Source organism: Mobula birostris, chromosome 3 (genome assembly GCF_030028105.1).
Source record: "Mobula birostris isolate sMobBir1 chromosome 3, sMobBir1.hap1, whole genome shotgun sequence".
Taxonomy (NCBI): domain Eukaryota; kingdom Metazoa; phylum Chordata; class Chondrichthyes; order Myliobatiformes; family Myliobatidae; genus Mobula; species Mobula birostris.
The window spans coordinates 10,839,160-10,858,647 of NC_092372.1; the positions used below are offsets into that span (position 1 = coordinate 10,839,160).

General features: G+C 48.1%; 1 protein-coding gene and 1 long non-coding RNA gene across 13 annotated transcripts in view; one reads left to right on the forward strand and one right to left on the reverse strand.

Moving 5' to 3' along the window:
- poli (polymerase (DNA directed) iota) overlaps positions 1 to 19,488 on the forward strand; it is a 93,283-nt gene that overhangs the window by 23,365 nt on the left and 50,430 nt on the right. For 10 of the 11 annotated variants that reach the window (XR_011885316.1, XR_011885317.1, XR_011885318.1 and 7 more), the window contains one exon: positions 13,058 to 13,189. Coding sequence is in view for 7 of the 11 variants with exons in the window: in XM_072252198.1 (XP_072108299.1) it covers positions 13,058 to 13,189 (132 nt within the window). In the remaining 4 variants the exon portion in view is untranslated. The remainder of the gene's footprint in view (positions 1 to 13,057; positions 13,190 to 19,488) is intronic. The other variant, XM_072252204.1, reaches the window with a different exon arrangement.
- The window catches only part of LOC140194892 (uncharacterized), a 59,247-nt gene that overhangs the window by 22,892 nt on the left and 16,867 nt on the right, over positions 1 to 19,488 (reverse strand). The window lies entirely within an intron of this gene.

Genomic DNA, 19,488 nt, shown 5'->3' on the forward strand with positions numbered 1-19,488 from the left:
TCGCCTCACCTAGAAGGTCTGTCTGGGGCCTTGAATGGTAGTGACAGAGGAGGTGTAAGAGCAGATGTGTCACTTGCTCCACTTGCAATGATAAGTACTGGGAAGAAGATCAGTAGGGAGGGACAAGGGGGTAACTGATAGGAAATGATAAATTAGTGGAGGGGTGGTATTAATGGGTGGAGGTATTGATCAGCTTTACTACTTGGGGAAAGCAATTGTTTTTGAGTTTGGTCGTCCTGGTGTGGATGCTACGTAGCCTCCTCCCTGATGGGAGTGGGACAAACAGTCCATGAGCAGGGTGGGTGAGATCCTTCATGATGTTATTGGCCCTTTTCCAGCACCTTTCTGTTTATATGTTCTTTATGGTGGGTAGGCTGGTGCCGGTGATGTGTGGCCAGTTATGACTACCTGTTCTCCTTTGCTGTTCATCTTGCAATGTCAAATATCCGTGTTATTTGGTTATATTCTGTGTTTCTCATCTTTTTTCAGATACACGTTACCCAAAACTCATTGTACATTAGAAACTAATAACTCCGCTTTTGGTTACAAAATAACGTGGTTAACTCGATAGGCAAATTTGCGAATGACACCAAGATCAGGGGTGTAATGGACAGCAAGGAAGACTATCAGAACTTGTAGCGGTATACGGACCAGCTAGAAAACTGGGCTGAGAAATGGCAGATGGAATTTAATGCAAACAAACGGGAGGTGTTTCACTTCAGTAGGACCTATCGGGGTAGGTCTTACACAGTGAACAGTAGGGCACTGAGGAGTGTGGTAGAACGAAGGGCCTGTTTCTGTACTGTACTTTTTATGACTAAAATATCTCGTGGTGGGTTGAGAGTTAACTTTAGAATTCCACTTGGCCAATAAGTTAGTCACTTCAAATTAGCTTTGGTGGAATTGCCGCAACCTTTGGTGAAAGTCTTGTTGAAATGTCTGGAAATCTAATTTATTTTAGAGTAAAACAGAAATCTTCTAAAACTCAGATTTGCTGATTTGTTTATCCCTGGAGTCAATATCATCTCAAAACTGGTATCAGAACTTTCACACAAAATGCTGGAGGAACTCAGCAGACCAGACAGCAACTATCGAAAAGAGTATAGTCAATGTTTCGGGTCGAGACCCTCCATCAAGACTGGGGAAGAAAAAGATGAGGTGTCAGAGTAAGAAAATGAGGGGGGGAGGGGAAGAAGAAACGCTAGGTGAGAGGTGAAACCGGGAATGGGGCTGAAGTATTAAGTAACAAGCTGGGAAGTAAATTTGTGAAAGAGCTACTGGGCTGGAGAAAGGGGAATCTAATAGATGAGGACAGAAGGCCATGGAAGAAAGAGAATGGGGAGGAGCACCAGAGAGAGGTGATAAAGTGAGAGATGGGAATGGTGAAGTGGGGACAGTGTGGAGGGGGAACATGACCAGAAGCTTGAGAAATCAATGTTCATGCCATCAGGCTTGGAGGCTACCCAGATGAAGAACCCCCTCCCTTGTCTCCCCCTCCCCCACCACCACTCCACAATCCTGTGTCTCTCAAGTACAACGGCCAGATCTTAGGTTCTCAGAGACTCCATCTTCCTCTCACCCCCTTCCCTGAACAACCCAACCCTCTCCTCTCCTCTGATACTACCAACTCCCTTCCCCCTTCTGATCCCAGCTCTCATTCATACTGGGTCTTCGCCAACCCCTCTGACCTTCCCTTCTCTGAGGCACAACCTTTTGTCCTCTGTAAGGGCCGCACCTTTGTCCCCTACCCCCACACCTCAGTGAGTTCCGTGCCCACCATGACATTGAGTTCTTCTTCCGCCACCTCCGTCTCTGAGTCTAAGTCTTCGGCAAGGACTCTCCACCTCACCCTGATGACTTCTTCTCCTGTCTTCAACCCTCCTCCTCTTCCTGGACACCCCACTCTGGTCTTCTGCCTGCTCTTGATCTTTTTTCATTGCTAACTGTCGATGGGACATAAATCGTCTCGACTTAACCACTCCTGTCTCCAATTCCAGTATCACTCCTTCTGAACGCACTGCTCTCCACTCTCTCCGCACTAATCGTAACCTCAGCATTAAACCCACAGATAAGGGGGGAGGTGCTCTTATAGTCTGGCAGACTGACCTCTACTTGCTGAGGCCTGGTGACAACTATCAGCCACTTCCTCTTACTTGCCCCTCAAACAGAATTAAGGAGCACCAGGCCAATGTCTCCCACAACATCACCAACCTTGTTAACTCTGGGGATTTCCCATCCACTGCCACCAATCTCATAGTTCTCTTACCCCACACCTCCTGTTTCTACCTCCTACCCAAGAACCACAAACCCATTGTTTCTGCTTATTCCTGCTGCACTGAACTTGTATTTGCATAGCCCGACTCAGTTTTATACACCCTTTCAGTCCCTTCCTACCTACATCCTAACACTTCACATGCTCTTCATCTTTTCAATAATTTCAAGTTCCTGGCCCCAATCATCTTACTTTGACAATGGATATCTGGTCCCTATACACCTACATCCCCCACCAGGAAGGCCTCCAAGCTGTCCACTCCTCCCACTTCCTTCAACCGAAAGGTGTAGCCATGGGCACTCGCATGGGCCCCAGCTATGCCTGGCTGTTTGTCGGCTACGTGGAACAGTTTCTGTTCCAAGCCTGCGCTGGTGTCACTCCCCAACTTTACCCACGCTACATCGATGACTGCATTGTGCTACTTCCTGCACCCACGTGGGTGGAGCTTGTCAAATTCTTCACTTTGCCTCCAACTTCTACCTTGCCCTCAAATTCTCATTTTCTCTCTCTCTCTCTCTCTGTCTCCCTCCCCCTCCCTTTCTCTCTCCCTCCCCCTCCCCCTTCTCTCTCCCTCCCCCTCCCCCTTCTCTCTCCCTCCCCCTCCCCCTTCTCTCTCCCTCCCCCTCCCCTTCTCTCTCCCTCCCCCTCCCCTTCTCTCTCCCTCCCCCTCCCCTTCTCTCTCCCTCCCCCTCCCCCTTCTCTCTCCCTCCCCCTCCCCCTTCTCTCTCCCTCCCCCTCCCCCTTCTCTCTCCCTCCCCCTCCCCCTTCTCTCTCCCTCCCCCTCCCCCTTCTCTCTCCCTCCCCCTCCCCCTTCTCTCTCCCTCCCCCTCCCCCTTCTCTCTCCCTCCCCCTCCCCCTTCTCTCTCCCTCCCCCTCCCCCTTCTCTCTCCCTCCCCCTCCCCCTTCTCTCTCCCTCCCCCTCCCCTTCTCTCTCCCTCCCCCTCCCCCTTCTCTCTCTCCCCTCCCCCCTCTCTCTCTCTCCCCTCCCCCTCTCCACCCCTCCCTCTCTTTCTCCCTCTCCACCCCTTCCCTCTCTCTCCCCTTTCTCTCTTCCCCCCGCCCAGACAGCTTATCCACTGATGTCTGTTATAAACCCAGTAAAGACACCATCCCCTTCTCTCAATTCCTCCGTCTGCACTGCATCTGCTCTCAGGATGAGGCTTTTCATTCCAGAACTAAAGAGCTGTCTCCCTTCTTCAAAGAAAGGGGCTTTCCTTCCACCACCATCAATGCTGCCTTCAACTACATCTCTTCCATTTCACACACATCTGCCCTCACCCCATCCTCCCACAACCCCACCAGGGAAAGGGTTCCCCTTGTCCTCACTTACCACCCCACCAGCCTCCACAACCAATACATAATCCACAGGGATTGCTCCCTACATGATTCCCTTGTCCATTTGTCCCTCCCCACTGATCTCCTTCCTAGCACTTACCCTTGCAAGCGGAACAGTTGCCCCTACACCCCCTCCCTCACTGCCTTTCAGGGCCCCAAACAGTCCTTCCAGCTGAGCCGACACTTCACCTGTGAGTCTGTTGGGGTCATCTACTGTACCTAGTGTTCCCAGTGTAGCCTCTTGTATATCGGTGAGGCCCGACACAGAGTGGGAGACTGCTTCGCTGAGAACCTATGCTCCTTCCGCCAAAAATGTGTGATCTCCCAGTGGCCACCCATTTTAATTCCACTTCCCATTCCCATTTTGACATGCCAGTCCATGGCCTCCTCTCCTATCACGATGAGGCCACACTCGGGTTGGAGGAGCCGCACCTGATATTCCGTCTGGGTAGCCTCCAACCTGATGACACGAACATCAATTTCTCAAATTTCTGGTAATGCTGTCCCCCTTCACCATTCCCCATTCCCATTTCCCTCTTTCACCTTATCAACTCCCTCTGGTGCTCATCCCCGTTTTCTTTCTTCCATGGCCTTCTGTCCTCTCCTTTCAGACTCCCCCTTCTCCAGCCCTCTATCTCTTTCACCAATCAACTTCCCAGATATTTACTTCACCTCTCCTCCACTCCTGGTTTCACCTACCACCTTGTGTTTCTTCATCCCCTATCCCCGCCCCTCCCCGCTATTTACTGACTCCTTATCTTTTTTTCCCAGTCCTGATGAAGGTCAACTACAGTCTTTCCCATAGATGCTGCCTGGCCTGCTGAGTTCCTCCAGCGTTTTGTGTGTGTTGCTTTGGATGTCCAGCTTCTGCACATTTTCTCTTGTGTGTGATCAGAACTTTTAGTCCAGTTCAGGTTAACTGTGATATGAAGGATCTATTTTTGCTGCATCGTTTTTTTTTGACTTCTCTGTTTTTAATGAATTCACTCCTCTGACTGTCTTAGTTTTGTGAGTCCACAAGACACAAGAATTTGGCCATTTGGCCCATCAAGTCTGTTCTGTCAGTCACACTCCAAGTGAGATTAGGTAATAAGCATCTGCAGGTCATCATCATCACTACGTGCTGTGTCGTATGATGTGCCGAATGTGGTCTATGACCATGATTGTACTTAGCAAATTTTTCTACAGGAAAATTCTGGGCAGTGTCTTTACAAAACAGGTGACCCTCAGCCATTATCAACACTCTTCAGAGGTTGTCTGCCTGGCGTCAGTGGTCTCATAACCAGGACTTGCTATACGCACCAGCTGCTCATATGACCATGTGCAGGTAACACACACAAAGTGCTGGAGGACCTCAGCAGGTCAGGCAGCATCTATGGGGCGGCGTGGTAGCATAGTGGTTATCACAGCACTTTATAGCATCGACTGTAAGATCGGGGTTCAGTTCCTACTGCTGCCTGTAAGAGGTTAGTTTGTTCTGGCAGCGACCTTGTCAGTCTCCTCCAGGTGCTCAGCTTTCCCCCCCGCATTCCAAAGTTGTACAGGTTCGAGTGAGTGAGCTGTGGGCACGCCATGTTGGCTCTGGAAGTGTGGTGACGCTTGTGGGCTGCCCTGCACAATCCTCACTGATTTGACTTGTCACAAATGATGCTTTTGGGGCAGTATGTTTCAATGACAAATACAACTCATCGAATCTTCTTAGGGGATCCCCATCACCAGGACATGCCCTCTTCTCATCACTACCATCAAGGAGGAGGTACCGGAGCCTGAAGAGACACTGAGTATTCCAGGAGTACTGTAGGCGCTACAGGAGCCTCCGCTCCCCCACCAGCAGGCACAGGAAGAGCTTCTTCCACTGAGCTAGCAGATTTGCAAATGGACATTGAACCCGCGAACACTACATCACTATTGTTTTTCTCTTTTTTGCTCTCTTTTTGCATTCCTGATTGAATTAAATAAACAGGCAAACTATTACTTAAATGGGGAAAGAATTCAAAGTTCTGAGATGCAACAGGACTTGGGAATCCTTGTACAGGATACCCTTAAGGTTAACCTCCAGGTTGAGTCGGTAGTGAAGAAGGCGAATGCAATGTTGGCATTCATTTCGAGAGGAATAGGGTAGAGGAGCAGGGATGTGATGTTGAAGCTCTATAGGGCGCTGGTGAGACCTCACTTGGAGTATTGTGTGCAGTTTTGGTCTCCTTATTTAAGAAAGGATGTGCTGACGTTGGAGAGGGTACAGAGAAGATTCACTAGAATGATTCCGGGAATGGGAGAGTTAACATATGAGGAACATTTGTCCGCTCTTGGACTGTATTCATTGGAGTTTAGAAGAATGAGGGGAGACCTCATAGAAACATTTCGAATGTTGAAAGGCATGGACAGAGTGGATGTGGCAAAGTTGTTTCCCATGATGGGGGAGTCTAGTACGAGAAGGCATGACTTAAGGATTGAAGGGCGCCCATTCAGAACAGAGATGCGAAGAAATTTTTTTAGCCAGAGGGTGGTGAATCTATGGAATTTGTTGCCACGGGCAGCAGTGGAGGCCAAGTCATTGGGTGTATTTAAGGCAGAGTTTGATAGGTATCTGAGTAGCCAGGGCATCAAAGGTTATGGTGAGAAGGCGGGGGAGTAGGACTAAATGGGAGAATGGATCAGCTCATGATAAAATGGTGGAGCAGACTCGATGGGCCAAATGGCCGACTTCTGCTCCTTTGTCTTATGGTCTTATGGTCTTAAATTGTAATTTATAGTTTTTTAAATTGTGTATTGCACTGTACTGCTGCCCCAAAACAACGACATTAAGCCAGATTCTGATTCTGATTCCCTGGGGGGAAATACATAGTTAACGTTTTGATCTGGGTCCTTTCATCTGCAGGGGTGGTAGGATTATAGTGGTCTTGAACTCATTCCATACGTCCATTGAGAGACAGATCGTGACTAAAGCAGCATCATAAAACAGTTGATTGGAAAATCTGTTTTGCATCTATCATCATTTTTGTTCGCTGTTGCAGACTGTCACTCGATCCAGAACATAATCTGAAGGGTTAATCATTCTGTGCAACAGTAGGGACGATTACACCCTTACCCTTAGACAGAGGATGTTCATGCCCTGCTGTCTCTGTGCCTGAGGTCAGCTGACTGAGTGCTAAATAAAACTAGATCCTCTGCCCCTCTGCCCGCAGAGTAGACACTTCCAGCCCCCTGAGCCACGCCGCCCAGTAACCCCCAATTTAATGCTAGCCTAATCACAGGACAATTTACAATGACCAATTAACCTACTAACTAGAACTATGTTGTCCTTCTTCAGAGAAAGGGGCTTCCCTTCCTCCACCACCAACGCTACCCTCAACCACATCTCTTCCATTTCGTGCACATCTGCCATCACCACATCCTCCTGCCACCCCACCAGGAATAGGGTACCTCTTGTCCTCACCTACCACCCCACCAGCCTCTGTGTCCAGTACATAATTCTCCGTAACTTCCGTCACCTCCAATGGAATCCTCTCATCAAGCACATCTTCTCCCCCCTCCCCCCCCCACAGAGATCACTCCCTGCGCGACTCTGTTGTCAATTCATCCCTCCCCACTGATCTCCCTCTTGGCACTTATCCTTGCAAGTGGAACGAGTGCTACATCTGCCCCTACACCTCCTCCCTCACTACCATTCAGCACCCTGAACAGTCTTTCCAGGTAAGCCGACACTTCACCTGTGGGTCTGTTGGGGTCATATACTGTGCCTGGTGCTCCTGGTGTGGCCTCTTGTATATTGGTGAGACCTGACATCGATTGGGAGACCGCTTTGCTGAGCATAGAGTTTCTGTTTGCCAGAAAAAGCGGGATCCCACAGTGACCTCCCATTTTAATTCCACTTCCCATTCCCATTCTGACATGTCAGTCCATGGCCTCCTCTACTGTCACGATGAGGCTACACCTAGATTGGAGGAGCAACACTGTATATTCCTTTATTTCCTGCGGATCATGAAGAAAGCTCACCTCTGTCCCAGGATACTGATGGATTTTTACCGCTGTACCGTTGAGAGCATACTCACCAGCTGCATCTCAGTGTGGTATGGCAATTGTCCCTTATTGGACCGCAAAGCACTCCAGCACGTGGTGAAAACTGCTCAGCAGATTATCGGCACCCAATTGCCCACCATTGAGAACATCTACCATAAGCTCTGCCTGGGCAGGGCGAAAAGCATTATCAAGGATGCATCTCACCCTAATCATGGACTTTTTACTCTCCTCCCATCCAGTAGGTGCTACAGGAGCCTCCGCTCCCACACCAGCAGGCACAGGAAGAGCTTCTTCCCTGAGGCTGTGACACTGCTGAACCTCACATCACAACGCTAAGCAGTATTGCACCCATATTGTACTGTCTCAGTACTTTTATATTTGTGTGCTGTAGCACTTACTTTTTATTCACAATTATTTTGTAAATAACGCTGTTCTTTGCATTTCTGGTCAGATGCTAAATGCATTTCATTGGCTTTGTATCTGTACTCGGCACAATGACAAAGTTGAATCTAACCCAATCTAATCTAATTCCGTCTGGGTAGCCTGCAACCTGCTGGCATGAACATCGATTTCTTGAACTTCCGGTAATGTCCCCCCTTCACCATTCCCCATTCCCTTTTCCCTCTCTCACCTTATCTCATCACCTGCCCATCACCTCCCTCTGGTGCTCCTCCCCTTCCCTTTTTTTCCATGGTCTTCGGTCCTCTCCTATCAGATTCCTCCTTCTCCAGCCCTGTATCTCTTTCACCAATCAACTTCCCAGCTCTTTATGTCACACCTCACCCCCCACTCCAGGTTTCACCTCGTGTTTCTTCCTCCCCTCCCCCCACCTTCTTACTCCGACTCCTCATCTTTTTTTTCCCAGTCCTGATGAGGAGTCTCAGCCCAAAACATAGACTGTACTCTTTTTTTCTTCTATAGGCGCTGCCTGGCCTGCTGAGTTCCTCCAACATTTTGTGTGTGTGCTCAGACTTTCTCTTGTTTGTGATCTAACCTATCAACCGGTACGTCTTTGGACTGTGAGAGGAAACCGGAGCACTCAGAGGAAACCCTCATGGTCATGGGCATAGTGTGCAAACTCCTTGCAGGCAGCAGTGGGAATTGAACCCAGGTGACTGGAAGTGTACAGTGTTGTGCTAACCACTATGCTACTGTGCTACCCCGTTTCCCTCCTCAGATCAGATGTAATCGATTAGTTGAAGCTCTATAATTGTGAGACTACTGAATAGTTCTCTTGTATATTAAAGTGTACTCTTGACCTCACAATCTACCTCATTATGATCTTTCACCTTATATATCTGTACTGCACGCTCCCCGTAGCTTTTATGATTTATTCTGTTATTGTTTGCCCTCGTAATTCCACAATGCACCACTATGATGAATTTTTATACTTCTTTTATATACTTTATACTTTATTGTCGCCAAACAATTGGTACTAGAACGTACAATCATCACAGCGATATTTGATTCTGCGCTTCACACTCCCTGGATTACAAGTATTAAATATTAAAAATAGTTAAAATTAGTAAATATTAAAAATTTAAATTATAAATCATAAATAGAAAATAGAAAAATGGGAAGTAAGGTCGTGTAAAAAAACCGAGAGGCAGGGCTGGATATTTGGAGGGTACGGCCCAGATCCGGGTCAGGATCCGTTCAGCAGTCTTATCACAGTTGGAGAGAAGTTGTTCCCAAATCTGGCCATACGAGTCTTCAAGCTCCTGAACCTTCTTCCGGAGGGAAGAGGGACGAAAAGTGTGTTGGCTGGGTGGGTCGTGTCCCTGATTATCCTGGCAGCACTGCTCCGACAGCGTGCAGTATAAAGTGAGTCCACGGACGGAAGATTGGTTTGAATTGATCTGTCTGGACCTTTCCACTGAGGTCGGGTGAGATTACAACCAGGGCTCATGGGGTAAGGGTGAAAGTGGTGCATGCGAGCTCGATTTCAACGTTTAAGAGAAGTTTGGATAGGTACCTGGATGGTGGGGGTATGAAGGGCCATGGTCCCAGTGCTGGTCAGTAGGACTAGGCAGTTTAAATGGGACAGCATAGATTAGATGAGCCGAAGGGTCTGCTTCTGTGCTGTACTTCTCTCGGACACTCTGAACAGAATGCAAGGCATGGTATACCAGTTCATATTGCAATTTACCAATTGAGCACATGGCTATAAGGTGGAATACACAACACAACCTCTACATTAGAGTAAGCTGTGCGCAGTTCTGTTTGAAAAATGTGCAGGGTCCCAGGATGTTGTCGGGCTTTAAGAGAGTAGCAGCTACAAGAATCGGTTTCTCTGGACGGTCAGAGTCTGAGGGGCAATCAGATAGAAGTTTGTAAAATTGAGAGGCAGAGATAGTGTAGACCACCAGTCTTTCCAACATTGGAATGTCGTGTTCCAGAGGACATAGATTTAAGGTGGGGGGGGGGGGGGAAATTACACAGCAGGTGCTTGAAATGTACTGGTAGGGGAGATGGTGGAGCAGATACAATACTGTCTTACAAGTGGCACTTAGATAAACTTTGCCACCTTTTTTATGCCAGGGACTGCTACCATTAACCTTATGAAGAAAGGGTTGAAACAGTTTTGGAAATCTATTTTTTCTACAATTTCTAAAGCTTTAAAAATCAATCTACAACCTAATAAATTGACAGTTTTGTTTGGTATAATTCCTCAATATATTCACAATATTTCTATATCAGACCAACACGTAATTGCATTTGTCACATTATTGGCTAGAAGGGCTATTTTATTGAAATGGAAAGATGCCTCTGCTCCCACTTTGATACAATGGTTCTCTCAGGTGATGTTATGTCTTAGTTTGGAAAAAATTATAAGTCAAACTTTTGATCCTAGATTTGACTTCGAGAAAAGATGAGGTTCTTTTGCCTGTTATTATCATTTGATTTGAGTTAATAAAGATGGTCGTTTTCTGATGCTTGGGTGTATGGATTTGGTTGGCGAATTGATGTCTTTTTTTATGGAAGCTTGTATGGCGTATAACTCTGGGTTTGTGCTCCAAATGGGTTTTTTCCCCTGATTTTTTTTTTGTTATTGGTTTTTTTTTTGTTTTAGTTAGCAGGGGTTCTTTTTTTCTTTCTTTTTTCCAAAAAAAAGCGTAACATTTTGTTTTTTTATTATTATTGATATACTGTTCAGTTTGGTTGATAGTTTAACTGTTATTCTACATATGGATATGTTGTCTTGATTATTTTGATGTATTTTTCTTTGTCATTAATTTTCAATAATACTTAATAAAGAAGATTTAAAAATGAAAATGAAGAAAGGTTGAGTGAGTTAGGGCTCTTCTCTTTGGAGCAAAGGAGGAATGGAGAAGATGCCTGGTCAACAGAATATGGAAAAAGGCAGCATCATATAGCACAGATCCTTCAGCCTACCTTTAACCTACCCCTACATCAATCTAATTTTACCCTCACATATAGCCCTCCATCTTTCTGTCAGCTTATTTTAGAGTCCCTGAAATGTCTCTGATGTAGCTACCTTTACCATGTCCCCGGCAGCATGTTCCGTGCACTCACTGCTTTTAAAAAAACCTACCTCTGACATCCCCCCCCCCACCTATATTTTCACCTAATCACCTTAATATTATGCCTACTCATAATAGGCATTTCCAACCCAGGAGGAAGTCTCTGTCTGTACTCTTTATCATCTTGTACACCTCCATCAAGTTGCTTCTCCTCCTCCTTTGCTGCAAAGAGAAAAGCCCTGGGTTGCTCAACCTTCCCTCACAGGACATGCTCTCTAATCAAGCCAGCATCCTGGTAAATCTCCCCTGCACCCTCTAAAGCACAAAATTCATCCTTCAGATGATCCTCCACTCCGGTGATAACAAGAATGGACTTTTTTTTTTGAAGCATCTTTGGTGAGGCAGACAAGTTAAATGGTTTTGGCATTTAACAAACATGGCAGTCCTCAGTGACACACAGGAGATAAAATCGGTGCTGTATCCTGAGCCCATAAGACATCGGTGCAGAATTAGGCCATTTGGCCCATTGTCTACTCTGCCATTCTATCATAGCCAATTTATTATTCTTCTCAACCCCATTTTCCTGCCTTCTCCCCATAACCTTTGACGTCCTGGCGAATCAAGAACCTATCAACTTCTGCCTTAAATATACCCAATGACTTGGCCTCCACAGCCACCTGTGGCAATAATTCCACAGATTCACCATCCTCTGGCTAAAGAAATTCCTATTCATAACACCTTCAGTTCAGTATTCATCAATCTTTCTGATTTCCCCCCCATGTTACACTTCAGTTCTTCCCACTGACTGCAATTCTGCCCTATCATCTGCCTGTCCTTCCTCAGTCTCACTGCACACTACCTGTATACCAATTCCCCCATCCTCAGCCCTAGTTTTTATGTTGTTTTACATAGTTCAGTGTAGTTTTTGTATTGTTTCATGTAGCACCATGGTCCTGAAAAACATTGTCTCGCTTTTACTGTGTACTGTACCAGCAGTTATGGTCAAAATGACTTGACAATCACTCCAGCGCCCCTGCCAAATTAGTTTAAGTCTTCACCCAGCAGCTCTTGCAAACCTGCTGGCAAGGACATCGGTCCCCCTCAAGTTCAGATGTAAACCATCTTTTTCAAGCAGGTCATACCTTCTCCAGAAGAGATCCCAATGAACCAGAAATCTGAAACCCTGCCCTCTGCACCAGTTCCTCAGCCACAATAAAACCAGGGTTTTAATGAGCAGCAACATTACCAGACATCCCACCTCTCCCGGAAGTTCCGGGAGTCTCCTGCATATTAATGGAGGCTCCCTGATGCCCGCAAATTTTATACAATATCCTGGAAATCAATTTTTTGAGAGGGAGCGAAAGAGAGAGAGTGTGAGAGAGTGACCACGAGAGAGAGAGAGCGAGAGAGACCACGAGAGAGCGAGAGCGACCACGACTACAAGAGAGAGGGGGCGCGAGAGAGAGAGAGAGAGAGAGCGAGCATGCGAGCGAGAACAAGAGATCGCGCCATGGCAGAGTGTTCCAAAAAAAGAAAATATGATACGTACCTCACCCCAGACTACCCTAAAGTGTACCCTTGCCTAATAGGGGTCAAAAATAATGACAGTGTTGCTCGCTGCACTGTTTGCAACAGTGACTTTTCTATTGCCCATGGTGGGTTAAGACTATAAAAAACATGTAGAGGTGAGTTTAACAGGTGTCATTCATTCATTAGCATAGCTAACATTATTTAAACTAGCTGGCTAGCTGCTAAGGAGCTACTCTATTGCACCTCTCCCGCAAGTTCCGGGAGTCTCCTGAAAATTGATGGTGCTCCCTCCCTGAAATGAGTTTTTGCAGGATGGGATGTCTGCATTACCTTGCAGCCCTTGATCTCAAAGGAAAATAAAATCTTCCTTTCAGATTTGGAGTGCTTCACTGGATGTTTTGTTTTTCTCTTTCAGGCAATTGTTCTAAAGATGTTTTTCAAGCTGCTGATCTCCGGGGATTCAGGGTAATTGTGCATATTGATCTCGATTGCTTCTACGCTCAGGTGGAAACAATGCAACATCCTGAATACCGAGGAATGCCTCTGGGTACCTAAACATTTTTTGTCATTTTTAAATGGAAAGTCTCATGTTATATATCAGAAACTGTGATGCATGAATTGTAGCAAGCACACTTGATGTCTCTGTCGGTAAGAATATCACTGGTCTGGAACTGTTATAGAATAGCAGTGTCTGAGGCCTAAATGGGTCCCAGGCCGAGCACAGCGTCCTCTCTGCTGCTCCCAGTTGCCCTTATTCGGCCAACAAGCCTCTAAGCCCTTCTCCTCCATGTGTCTATCCAAATGTCCCTTAAACATAGCAGGTCTACACGCCTCAACCACTTCCTGTGGCATCTCATTTACCCTTTGTGTAAATAACGTACCTTTCAGTTCTCTTTTAAATATATTTCTGGTGGCGCCATTAAGAACGCAACTCGATGGAATGCATTAAGAAGCAGCTCCGATGAAAACCATCAAACTTTATCTTGCTACAGCTGAAATCCACAGTTACAGCCATAGTCAATACAGTAAGCAACAATGTTTTAAGGTATTTTTTTTTAAATCTATCACTTGCTCCTTACTTGATTTAACTTTTTGAAAAATATGTATGTTATGTACTGTGTGATCACTGTCTTTCCATGACCATAACTGTTCTTGGCAAATTTTTCTACAGAAATAGTTTGCCATTGCCGCCTTCTGGACAATGTCTTTACAAGACGGGTGACCCCAGCCATTATCAATACTCTTCAGAGATTGTCTATCTGGTGTCAGTGGTCATATAACCAGGACTTGTGATATGCACCAGCTGCTCGTTCGACCATCCACCACCTGCTCCCATGGCTTCACATGACCCTGATCTGGGTGGGGGGTGGGGGTTGGATTTAAGCAGATGCTACAAGGGTGACCAGCTTGCTAGCAGAGTGAAGGAATGCCTCGCACTTCCTTTTGTAGAGGCACCTCTCCACCCCACCACATTGTGTAATTTACGTCTTTTGTATTATTACGTGTTGCAATGTACTGTTGCCAAGTAACAAAAGATCTTGCAACATATGCTGGTGATATTAAGCCTAATTCTGATTCTGATCTCTCCCTCCTTGTCTTGTATCTGTGCCTAACCTGGGAAAATACAGTGATCTTCCATCTTAGTTGGACCCCTCACGTTGTTATAAGCTTCCATGACCTCACCTCTCGTTCTCTTACAGAGCAAGGAATAAAGCTTCCTGTAACTCTGGCCCTCTAGTCCAAGCAGCCTCTTGTAAATCTCTTTTCTACCTTGACAGTGTCTTTCCTGAAACAGGGTGACTAAAACTGTAGACAGCACTCCCAAGTGTGGTCTCAGCAATAATTGGTATATTTGCAACAGAACATCCTGTTGCCGAAACTCGTTGCCCTGACTGATGAAGGCCAGCCTGCCTCCACCACCCTGTCTATTTGTGTGTCTGCTTTCAATGAACTCTGCACTTGTATTGGCAGGTCCCTCTGTTAAACAACTCTCCTTAATGCCCTGTTAGTTACTGTATAGGCCTACCATAAGACATAGGAGCAGAATTTGGCCACTAAACCCATCATTTCATCACAGGTAACCTATTTCCTTCCCAACCCCTTTCTCCTGCCTTGCCCCTGACACCCTGACTGATAAAGAACCTATTGATCTCTGATTTAAATATAAGACATCCACTCTATCAAGGCCTTTCACCACTCGATAGGTTTTAGTTCACCCCTCACTCTTCTAAATGCCAGTGAATACAGGCCCAGAGTCATCAAACGCTTTCCATGTGACAAGCTGTTCAATCCTGGAATTAATTTCGTGAACATCCTTTGAACCCTCTCCAGTTTCAACACATCCTTCCTAAGATGAGGGGCCCAAAACTGCTCACAATACACCATGTGAGGCCTCACTGGTGCTTTATAAAGGTCGAGTCGACACCGGGCCGTGAGCGCAGAGACACCCGGCCGAGGTCGAGCCGACACCGGGTCGTGAGTGCTGAGACTCCCGTCCGAGGCCGCCGAACTGACACTGGACCTGTTATACAGGTATAAGGCGAGGCGGAGGGGGCGAGGCCCGAGGCCTGGAGCTGGCCTGCTGCTCGTCGCGCCCACCCCCGCCGCCTGGTACGGTCGGGAGCAGCTGCAGGACCCGGCGAAGGTGGAGCAGCTAGCGGGCGAAAACAAGTGAGGGGGTGGTGTCATTACCACACCACTGGGTGATCATCCCAACGGCAGAGCAGGCGGAAGAGGAGACATCTCCCAACAGCTGCAAAGGCGGATGAGGATGCCCAACAATGGGTAGGGAGGCTTGCGAGCACGCCGCAAGAACCGCCGTAGACCCACAACACTCAGGGCTTGTCTACCTAGCATGTGAAGCCTGGATCCGGCGGACTGTGCGGAAGAAACCGTCACTGGTTCAACGGGCAGAAAGGCGATTCTCAGCAATGCGTCGTGGAGCGCTAAGAGGGCACAGTGAGACACACAGAACACTGCTGGCCATCCACTGCATCCTGACCCATCTCCAACTGTCTCAACTATGTCTTGCCACTGGGTCCAGATAGGCCGGGACGAGAGAGTGAGACTGACGACCTGCGCAACTCTCCCTCACTTTAATCCAAGTCAAGCACAAGTCATGACTTCAAACCCAACGCGGAAGAAAGTGCTGGTGCTCAACCTTGGCACATGGAACGTGAGAACTCTGCGAGATAACATCGAGGCAGACAGACCAGAATGAAGAACTGCACTGGTTGCAGAAGAGCTAGCTCGCTACAACGTGGACATAGCAGCTCTCAGCGAAACGCGCCTAGCAGGCAAGGGTCAGCTGACAGAACGCAGTGGTGGATACACGTTCTTCTGGAGCGGTCGCAGCAGAGCTGAACGACGAGAAGCAGGCGTGGAATTTGCCATCAATTCTAACCTCGCCCGTAAACTCACCAAGCACCCAGAGAGAATCAACGACCGCCTGATGACACTTCAGCTCCCACTTGCAAACAAGAAGAGTGCTACGCTGATTAGTGCCTACGCTCCCACCATGACCAACCCAGATGACATTAAAGACAAGTCCTATGAAGAACTCGATGTCCTCATCTCAGCAATCCCACAGTCAGAGAAGCTCATCGTTCTCGGGGACTTCAATGCCAGAGTAGGGACAGACTACCAAACCTGGGAAGGGATCATCGGAAGACACGGCACTGGCAAGTGTAACAACAACGGCCTTCTGCTCCTCAAGACATGTGCCACACACAACCTTGTCATCACCAACACCCTGTTCCGCCTACCCACCTGTAAGAAGACGTCATGGATGCACCCACGCTCGAAGCACTGGCATCTGATTGACTACATCATCAGGAAGAGGGACAGGATGGATGTCAGAGTGACTAGAGCCATGTGTGGTTCCGACTGCTGGACCGACCACCACCTCATTGTGTCCAGGTTCAGGCTTCGCATTCTGCCCATAAGAAGACCCCAAGGGCAGAAGACTGCAAAGAGGCTGAATGTCTCCAAGCTGAAAAGCAGCAGGGTTGCAGAAGAATTCGTCGATGACCTTGAAGGCAGACTGCCAGACACACCACAGGCAGACGGAACCAGCGTTGAGGAACAGTGGACGGCCTTCAGAGACACTGTCTACACTATCGCCCTCGAACATCTCAGACCAGCAACCCGAAGAAACCAAGACTGGGTTGATGAGAATGATGAAGAAATACAGGCACTACTAACGGAGAAACATCAACATTACAGAGCGCATCAGAACGACCCCACGTCGCTAGCCAAGAAAGATGCCTTTACCAACGCAAGAAGAAAGGTGCAGAAAAACTTCGCGAGATGCAGGACAGCTGGTTCAGCAAGAAGGCCGATGAAATCCAGGGCTATGCAGACAGCCACGACATAAAGCGCTTCTACGATGTGCTTAAGGCTGAATACGGACCCCAGTCCTCCGGCTCCTCACCCCTCCTCAACGCAGATGAGACGCAGCTGCTGACAGAGAAGAAGCAGATTCTGGATCGGTGGGCTGAGCACTTTAACAACGTCCTTAACTGCCCTGCCGACATCAACGACGAGGCCATTGCCCGCCTGCCCCAGGTAAAGATGAACAAGAACCTCAACACCCTCCCCACAATAGATGAAGTCAGGAAGGCAGTGAAGCAACTCTCCTGTGGCAAAGCGCCAGGACCCGATGCAATCCCTGCTGAGGTATACAAAGCAGGAGGCCCTGTCATGATGCAAAAGCTGACTGTACTCTTCCAGTCCATGTGGAAAAAGGGACAGGTCCCGCAACAGCTGAAAGATGCCAGCATAGTCCACATCTACAAGAGGAAAGGCAACCGCCAGTCTTGCGACAACCACCGAGGCATCTCCCTCTTGTCCATTGCGGGGAAGATTCTGGCCCGCGTCCTGCTCAACCGCCTTCTCCAACATCTTGAGCAAAGTCTGCTCCCAGAAAGCCAGTGCGGCTTCCGTGCTGAATGTGGGACCGCGGACATGATTTTTGCTGCGCGCCAACTCCAGGAAAAATGCCAGGAGCAACACAGCGACCTCTTTGTGACCTTTGTCCATCTAACCAAGGCTTTCGATACGGTCAGCAGTGAAGGCTTGTGGAAGATCATGGAGAAGTTTGGCTGCCCCAGCAAGTTCATCACAATCGTGCGGCAGTTCCACGACGGTATGATGGTGAAAGTTCTGGATGACGGCGACGAGTCGGAGGCCTTCCCAGTGACAAATGGCGTCAGACAAGGCTGCGTTCTTGCCCCGACTCTGTTCAGTATGGTATTCTCTGCCATGCTGACAGATGCCTTCCATAACTACGAAGAAGGAATCCACGTCAGGTACAGGACTGACGGCAGGTTGTTCAACCTTAGGTGCCTGCAGGCAGTTACAAATGTGCGAGAGACTGTCATCAGAGACTTGTTGTTTGCTGATGACTGCGCACTCAACGCCAGCACAGAGCAGGAGATGCAGCGTGAAATGGACTGCTTCTCACAAGCCTGCGACAACTTCGGTCTCACTATCAGCACCAAAAAGACCGAAGTTATGTAGCAGCCTGCCCCAGGAAAGCCATACCAGGAGGCGCGCATCACGGTGAAGGGCCAGAACCTCCAGGCAGCCGACAACTTCACCTACCTGGGCAGCATACTCTCTCGCGCAGTGAACATAGACGCTGAGGTCAACAACAGGATTGCCAAAGCCAGCGCCGCCTTTGGGAGACTCCGTGAGAACATCTGGGAGCGGAGAGGACTCAGCCTTTCCACCAAGCTGGAGGTCTACTGTGCAGTGGTCCTTACCACCCTCCTTTACGCCAGCGAGACCTGGACTGTCTACAGCAGACATGCCAAACAGCTCAACCACTTTCACCTGAGCTGTCTCCGCAGACTCCTCCACATCAGGTGGCAGGACAAAGTCCCCGACACGGAAATCCTGGAACGAGCTGGGCTCTGCAGCGTCTACACCCTCCTGCTGAAAGCCCAAGCCAGGTGGGCTGGACATGTGGTCAGAATGCCAGACAGCCGATTGCCTAAGCAGCTGCTGTATGGAGAACTGTGTCAGGGCAAGCGCTCAGTCAGGGGGCAGAAGAAACATTACAAAGACTGCCTGAAAGCGTCCCTCAAAGGCCTGGGTGTCGACATCAACACGTGGGAGATGCTTGCCCTCGACCGTCCAGCTTGGTGCAGCAAGATCACCAAAGGAGCCCGTGCAGCTGAAGTCAGGCGCATCATCGAGGCGCAACGAAAGCATACTGTGCGCAAGGCCCGAGCAGCATCCACTGCCACGACAGCACCCACCCACTTGTGTCCCACATGTGGGCGAGCCTTCAGGGCCTGGATTGGCCTCATCAGTTACCTCCGGACCCACAGCCACCAATCTCCCATTTGACTTTGAAGCCATGGTCATCTTCGACTACGAAGGACGAACAACAACATAAAGTCTCAACATTACATCCTTGCTTTTATATTCCAGTCCTCTTGATATGAATGGTAACATTGTATTTGCTTTCCTCACCACAGGCTCAAACTGAAAATTAACTTTTAGAGAATCCTGCACAAGGACTCACAAATCCTCAGATTTTTGTATTTTCTCTCCATTTAGAAAATAGCCAACCCTTCCATTTCTCCTGTTCCATCTGTCACTTATTTGACCATTCTCCTAATTTGTCTAAGTCCTTCTGTAGCCTCTCTACTTCCTCAAAACTACCTGCCCCTCTACCTATCTTTGTATCATCTGCATACTTAGCAACAAAGCCATCAATTCCATCAGTCCCAACACAGATCCCTGTGGAATACTGCTGGTCACTGGCAGCCAACCAGAAAAGGCTCCCTTTATTCCCACTCTTGCCTCCTGCCAATCAGCCACTGCTTTATCTTTCCT